The 8,202-nt window shown below is 41.8% G+C and overlaps 1 protein-coding gene across 1 annotated transcript; it reads right to left on the bottom strand.

The window, feature by feature from the left end:
• Window positions 1-371: 371 nt before the first annotated feature.
• stxbp6l (syntaxin binding protein 6 (amisyn), like) lies at window positions 372-7,170 on the bottom strand. Its single transcript, XM_014144955.3, has 7 exons — window positions 7,015-7,170; window positions 6,286-6,473; window positions 4,876-5,006; window positions 4,438-4,741; window positions 4,034-4,132; window positions 3,186-3,358; window positions 372-2,817 (listed from the first exon to the last, which is right to left on the bottom strand). The coding sequence occupies exons 2-7, from the start codon at window positions 6,437-6,439 to the stop codon at window positions 2,794-2,796; spliced, it is 885 nt and encodes a 294-aa protein (XP_014000430.1). The 5' UTR covers window positions 6,440-6,473; window positions 7,015-7,170; the 3' UTR covers window positions 372-2,793.
• Window positions 7,171-8,202: the final 1,032 nt, after the last annotated feature.

Below are 8,202 nucleotides of genomic sequence, written 5' to 3'. Positions count from 1 at the left end.
ACTGGATTGAACACATGGGCAGTAAAGCTTATGATCCCAAAACAATGATCCAAGTTCTTTTAAGCTTAATTTCCTTCTACTGAACAATCATTGGTGACTGAAATTTGACAGATCGAAAATATTCCTAACAATCCTGACCATAGGTTATCACCTACATTATCTGTTAGAACATTCAAATGTGTTGTCTACGCAAAAATAATTACATGTTCAAAGAATACCTTTAAGTAATGACATCATTTGTGGACGGTGGATCAGATTTGACTGCTGTTTGAGCACCCTCTACTGTCGGGAAATAGGGCAAACAGAAGTAACGTCCTATACCTCTGTCCAGGGACACACGCGACACTATCACAATGAAAACAGAGATCAGATTGGTCCAATTTCATTTATTGGGTCAAAAAGGAGTGTTAAGGTCATTGCTCTTCTTCATTAAAAGGCAGTACAAGAAATCTCATTTACACTTAGAACAGTACTTGAAGCTCTGTAGTATAAGTATAAGGCAATGTTAAATACTCTGCATTTCTAGGAACAATAAAACAGATGTCAGTACAGGGTTTTACTCCACGATCAGGCTATACATTTTTTTTTTTTTAAAAGGTAGTGAGGCACTCTTCTTGGGCAATGAATGTAGATTCTAACCCATCTTTTGCCACAGCAGTAATATAGCAACAGAAAACATGCAGTCAGGACAAGCGCCCTCTTTGGATTCCACTCCTGACAGTTCGGTGCCACAGAACAAGCTTCATTCTAATATGAGTACTCTGAAGGCAGAGGTAAGACTACGCTCTCACTTTCTATGAGACGTTCAGCATAAAGGAGGGACACACTGCCCCAGCTGCTAAAGCATATCAATTAAAGGAAAACTCCACCCCAAAATTGTCTGTGTTTCATTGGTCCATCATTGACAGTCAAAATGTTTTGCTTGTCAGCAATCAAGTTCAAGATATGTAACTTTCAAAATGCATCATATGGGGATGATTCCTGTATCATGTTGCTGCATCTTATGACACAAAAAGCATCATTCAGGGATGATTTCTGCATTTTGAAAGTTACATATCTTGAAAACTTGATTGCTGACAAGCATTGAAACTATGTCAATGGACTAATGAAAAAAATACCGAAAGATAAGAGTTAAGGAAAACTCCATCCCAAAACTGTCTGTACTGTGTAGAATTAAAAAAAAACATTATCACTGGGCATCAAAATAGCATTGAGCTAGACCTTCAGCAAATACACCTTCATTCTAACCAACCCTCATCACTAACCATCTCATCTCTACCAGTCTCCTCATCACTATCCAACTCCCCGGTATCATCTATACAGTGTTAAATCAGAAACTTCTTCAACCCAACGTCGTCCCCAGGATCAATTTGCTACTGCATAGAGCCGGCTGGGTGGACGCGATTACCGTCACATGCCAACATTAAATACCTTCCTTATGACTTCACCTAGAAGACCCCTGGTCTACATACATGAATCCACCATTCCAACTGCTACACTCAACTTTTTTCACATGGAACCTGCATTTGAAGGACATGCATACATGTAGATATGGCACAAGAGACAAAAACAGACAAGACAGGGACAATTCAGGGGATCAATTAATCAAAACACGATTAGACAAAGACAAGAATCAAATAGGAACATATTAACTTGAATTTGGAACAGTGATTGGTGACTAATCAATGGTTTTGATACAAGCAGGGAAAGGGCACTGGAGGAATTGAGCATGGAAAAACAGTGAAAGCAAATGAGTGCATATTCCACTTCAGAAAGAGCAAAGAAATCAAGACTATTACACAATCATGCAAAGAAAAAAAAATGATTTCACCAGGTGTTCCTTGTTCCCCTGCACCTGCTCTGACAACCATGAAGGCAATAACCTTTAAAGAGCCACACTTATGCATTCAATGCCATTCAAACAGTCAATGAATGTGCAATTTGTAAAAAAAAAATAAAAAAAATAATACATCTACAAAATGGGTTTGTCACATACTTCGTAAACAGGTGTAGACTAACAGTGAAATGCTTACTTATGGGCCCTTCCCAACAATGCAGAGAGAAAAATAACAGGAATTAATTTGCAATCCGAGTTGCATCGGTTCGTGCCAATATTCACAAGCTGCTCTGTGTGTGTGCCTATTCAGTCATAAATGATCAATGATTTATGCAATGAGCAAAAAATAAAACACCACTGAAATAATATATTCATGGTGGAGACACGTAGGTTCAACTTCACTTGTCAGCCGTTCACTGTGTGAATTCATGAATCCATATTAACATATCTAAAACCGCACAAAACAAAAGTTCATCAATAAAATCTAAAATCCTCGTTATGAGAGAAGAGGCTACTGAAGCAGGGAAGACATGTACACTCAAACAGTGGGAGCATTGTGACATTACATTGCCATCCAGTATACCAGCCATCTATCCCATGAAAGGACACCATGTAATCCACAGGACCCGTTCTAGAGGTGAAAGGTCATTCTTTAATGCTGGGGGTCCATAACTGGGCCGTCCTCCCCACTGCCCATCTGTAAACATTTTAATGTCCTTCTGACAAGTGACAGTTGCTTGTCCACAGTCTAAGTCCTAATAGCAAGCGCAATAACCCAGTACTAGACAGGATTCTTCACAGAGGAATTGCAGTGTGACCACTGGGTTTCAACTCAGTCCAAACATTAGTCCATTAGTTTCAACTCAGTCCAAGATGAGTATAAATGTTATTACATAGAATGAACAAGTAAATTAGGGCCAACGACTCCAGGAGCGGTTCCACAGGAAGATATGCCTCTAGTTTGAATGCTTCAGAGCCAGCTAGAGGAGAAAGAAAATCATAATTTACACATTCTAGATAATTTCCTATGAAATAAAAACATTTCCCCCCCCCCCCCCCCCACCTCACTTCGATGGGCCACTTGGGAGGGCATTCTAGGGCCTGATAAATGTTTGTTTAGAGGAGGCCGACTGTAGCTCTCCTGGCTTTCTCAGTGGGTAAACGTTCTGAACAAAGTCAACGTACACAGCAGGATATCCCATAGTGTGGAATGATGCACACTTCATAATAAAAGTGGGACCAAAGTGGACCAAACTCAGAGGGTGAAGTCAAATTTTTACCCACATGCTGAATCTGTGCGTGTGTGTTAGCGTGTGCACCATTTACATTCAATAATGCTATGTCACACCTTGTGAGCAGTGTCTGCAAACTGCTGGGCTTTGTGCATTAGGTCTACCGTCTTGTCCTCGGCCCGGCCCAGTCTCTCCCCACGCTCCTGCAGGGCCTGGCTGGCCCTCTGGACTACACTACCCATACTGCCCCCTGGAGGGCGCTGCCCACTGGGACCTGCTCTAGGACCTGCTGCACAACAGAGAGAGCAGTGCATCAGAGATGGGATACTCAGAGTGCAAACAAATCCTGTTCATTGATAATTACCAATTATAAAACAGCCTAGGCATGAGTTCAGTATGTTCATGGGTGAATGTATCACAAAGAAGCAGTGCTGATCTAGGATCTACCCATATAATAATATTCATTATGATCCAAAAGGCACTCCTACACCGAGACGCTTTGTGGATACAAGCCCTGGACTGGTCAGCTTAGGACAAAGACTCCGCAACATTTGCTGTTGCTCTGTGTCTCTAGGCCCTGCAACCGCCTGGCACCTCTCCCAGTGCTACACATGACAACCCCCCTGTCAGCGGGTTCAATGGGGAGCCGCGTTCCTTCTCAGTCTCCCTGCCCCGGAGACTCAAGGCCAGCCTTTGTTTTTTAGCAGGAGGTTTGGACACAAAGTCACCACTCATCTAGGCACAACCTCATAGAAGAGGCATTCTCTACTGCAGTGGAGAGGTGTAACAGAAGACAATAGACCAAACCCATCATTCTCCTGAGAGAGGATTAGGAATCCATGAGAATAGAACAGATACAGGCCTACTAAGGTCATCACCACACGCCTTTTGTCATCTCTGCAGAGATTGTGTTGCTACTCAGTGAGTATTAGAGGTTATTTGGGCTTTTTTTTAACTCGCTTACCTCCAGCCTGAGAACGGCTTTGGTTTGAAACGATCACCTTCTTCATGCGGTTGAAAAAGACCTTGCAACGGTACACGACCAGATTCATTTTGCAGGCATCTGTTAGAATGACACAAATAGTGGAATCTGATAATAGCCGTATTATAACTGTGATCAAAATAGGCAAGTAGAAACTACAGAACCAAACATGAATTGGAGTCCCTGCCATATTATATGAGAGAAGACAAGCCACTCCTAGGGTTGACCCAGTGGTCCCAGAAAAATTCACACATGACCCAAATTCACTCCCTAACCCTTCCCCTAGCACTTTGATTTGAAAACATGGAAGGGTTAGGACCAAGGAGAAGGGAGTGAATTGGGACCGACTGTTGATAGACTGTGCTTTTCCTTCAACACTCCCTTACCTCCCGTGAGTTTGGACTGACAGTTGACAAACTCAGTATGACGGGGCCTGGGACCCACGGTGCTCTTCCGTCTAGCCTGGGGCCCTGGTCCTCCCATCTGGCCCCCTTGGGCCCCTGGGCTACTCTGGCCCCCTGGGGCCTTCTGCTGGTCCCCAGCTGGGCTACCAGGGACGCCCTCCTTGCCTTCCCAATAGGTCTGACAGGCGTGGTACATGATCTGGATGAAGATGCACTTCTCTGGCGCTGAGCTGGCCACCCATTGGTCAAAGGCGTTGTCGAACACCAGGTCAAACTCTGGGCAGTCCTGAGGGAGACACACAGGTGGGATACAGTATAGGTCACAGGACAGTAGAGGGAATAGTGGTCTAAACAAACAGACATGGGTCAGAAGGTCCTCCAATCCCAGCCAATAGGCATGTATACTGGTGGTGAGGTCACCTTGTTGGGGTTGATGCCGTTGACCTGGCGGAGCTGCTCCACGGCCCACTGTGACCTTCTGGTGAAGGGGGCGGAGCCTCCAAACCGCTTGACTTTGGTGATGAGGAGCTGAGCTGGCTTCTTATTGGTCACTGGGGCATTGGGAGGGGTTAAGGGCTTACAAATATGCCAATACTGAAAGGTAAGCAAGCACACTTCATAACATCCACAATAGAGGAAGGAAATGTAAATGTACTCCCTACTGGAGTCAAGATAGAAGATTAAAAGACACTTGATAAAAGACTGGCTATCCAGTAATGGATATGCGTTTCATTGTGAACAAATTAACCCAACACAGAAGCCATTAGCGATCAGTCACCATCACAGATCAACAAACAGACCGCCAATGCCTATTCTTCTTCAGTGGTTTCTCTTGCTCACACGATATGAGGGTTTTGTAATGGGGGGAGAATGGCAGTGCCAGCTGAGGACACCCAGCCAGCCATCACCCACCCATCAGTGGTGTTTGGGTAGGGCCAGTGAATGTCCATGGCTCTGGGTGACTTCATCACAGTAACAATAGTGACTATGAAGTCGGGTGACACTGAACACAGCTAAATATGTGAATGATCCATGTCCTCTGACAGTGTCAGACGCAGAGATCTTTGATTAACAGCAGCACAATGTCGTTATTGAATCACGATGAATACCTCTGCATCCTTCTGCTCAGACAATGCCACTATGAGACAGTTAAACAATGCAGATTTTCAATAACCTACTGAAGAGAGTTGTACATAGCAGGACTACAGAGTAGCAACAGGATAGTGAATTGTAAAAGTCACACTGATCTATCTACCGGTCATCTCAGTATACCTGGGCCCATATTCACGGCGAGTCAATGTAGGAATGCTCATCTGGATCAGGTCTCCCTCCTTATTCATTATGATTTAAAGTTGCAATATGTAACTTTTTGGGATACCTGACCAAACTCACATAGAAAGGTGAGTTATAGATCTGTCATTCTTACTGAAAGCCAGTCTAAGAAGCTGTAGATCTGCTCTATGTGCATCATTTCTATGCTTCCTGTTCTTAAGTTTCATTTTTGAGAGATTTTTACTTTGGTACACCAGTTTCAAAACAGCAGAAAATACTGTTTTTGGCTATGGAAAATATATTTCACAGCCGTTTAGACGGTAGTGATTCTCTACACTTGCTTGTTGTCATATCAACTGAAATTAGGCAAACTATTAGAATTTTTGCAACCAGGAAATGGTGGAGTGATTTCTGCATGGTGCATCCTTAAAAGGCAAAACTGATCCTAGATCACCACCTACTCCGAGACACTTATTTTTTCTCAAACAAAAAAAATGTAGAAAGCAGATGTAGTCATGATGTTGGATGCATAAAAAAATAAAAATAAATAGGTGTTACCTGACAAACAGATGTATGTCATGTATTCTCCCTTGCCTCCAGTGGGCAGAAAGGGGACCCTTTTCCTTTTTCTCCTCTTCACCTCCACAGCCACTAGCATCCTCTCATCCCGGGGAGCAAACACCTCCCTGTTGATAGCTGACTGGATATTCATGGTGGAACTGGGTGTAGGATATTTGATGAGTGATCTATGAAGATAGTAGACAGAGAGACTGATGATTAGATGAGTTTATTAGTCACACACACAGGGTCACAGATGTAGTCGCAGGGTACAGTGAATTTCTTATGCTCCAAGCTCCAACTGTGTAGGTCAAAAAAAGAGAAGTGAATGAGACAATACTTTTTTTTTAAATGAGGTGTGTATACACAAAAATGTGGTGAGATATATATCTATATATACATACATACATACATACTCATACATACACACACCCCGCAATGATAAAGGTCCATTGGTGGGTGGGGGCAGGGTAGGTGTCCGTTGGGGATGGAATGTCCATAGGGTGAGTAAGTGAGAAGTGAATGAAACATTAATATATACATATTCGTTAATGTAATCTTGATTTCCTGTGTGTCATATATAGACCATCATTAAATATCAAGGACCCTTAGAGGGTTATTTCTAACTAGTAAAGTGGTGAACGTTACACCTCTAAAAGTGCAATAAAAATTATCCATGGTGGCCTTCAGAACAATTTGTAAGAGAGCAGAAATAATCGTTTACAATACCTGTTTTGTTGTTTTACCCCCTCACTCCTTCGAGACGCAGAAACAGAGAAGCTTCAGTAACGCTCACCAAACTATTCCAACGCCTTATAATGGTGTTGTTTTGTCACACAACAACAGCACGCCTTGCGGAGAAGGCGAATCTGTCTGGGACGCCGTCCCATTTGAGCAAGTTAGAAGTCACGTGGGAAATTGTACTGTTGAGTTGAATCTCATTAGAATACATTTTAATAAATACAAATATTATTCTTGGTTTAACATAATTATCTTTATTATTTGCAGGTTGCAAATATCTGGAACATATTGATAAAAAAAAATGTTTGTACTCTTTCAGTACTGTAAAAACTTCCTTGGACATGAAACTACTTTCAAAGCATAGATATTGGGATTGATCCACGAAATGAGAGCCTTTAGCATAGCTTTAATATTTTAAGTAGAAATCGTGCACAAATATTTGATTTATTATATTACATTGAGTGACCACATGGAAAATACAATAAATCCGATTTTTTTACATGAATAAAGACTAACGTGACAAAATGTCCCTCTGTGCATCCTCCAAAATGTCTCCGAAGTTTTCAGCATCATTACAAAGCTCTAGTTATTTTGTTGTTTTGACAAAGTAATTTCTGAAGATCATTATGTATTTCATGTGATTAGTGATTCATTTTAAGGTAAAAATGAAATAAAAAATTAACTGTCCCTCAATTTAAGGTCAACCCTGTCATGTGACCTGAACTCTCGTTTTAATATGGTGAAACTACTCCTTAAAAAAAAGATCTGAAGACACATTGAACATCAAATAGTCAAATCATAGTGATCTGGTTCTATTCTTTTTGCCCATTTTCTGGTGTTTTGTGGTTGAAAACTTAAAAAGGCTGAGCATAACACGTCAACCCTGTTACCCATAGCCAAGCTAGAAATGTTTTCACAATAAATATAACAATTGTCAAGCTTGCATTCGATTCCCCTCCCTGTTGCACACAACAAGCTTCCATTCCCCGTCACAGGAGATTTATGGCTGATTTAAGATGAAGTCGTCAACACTGTTACGGTCAACCTTGTTACTTTATTTGGCACTTACTGAAGTATTTTTTTATTTAACCTCTTCAGAGGGGAAAGCCATCTGTTTTTTGCTAGGTTTGAACATGTGCTCTTTTTGACAGAATGTTAAAATTAGGTGACGTTACA

This window comes from Salmo salar, chromosome 15, assembly GCF_965601325.2.
Source record: "Salmo salar chromosome 15, fSalSal1, whole genome shotgun sequence".
Classification (NCBI taxonomy): Eukaryota; Metazoa; Chordata; class Actinopteri; order Salmoniformes; family Salmonidae; genus Salmo; species Salmo salar.
This window is presented reverse-complemented; position numbering and strand designations above follow the sequence as displayed.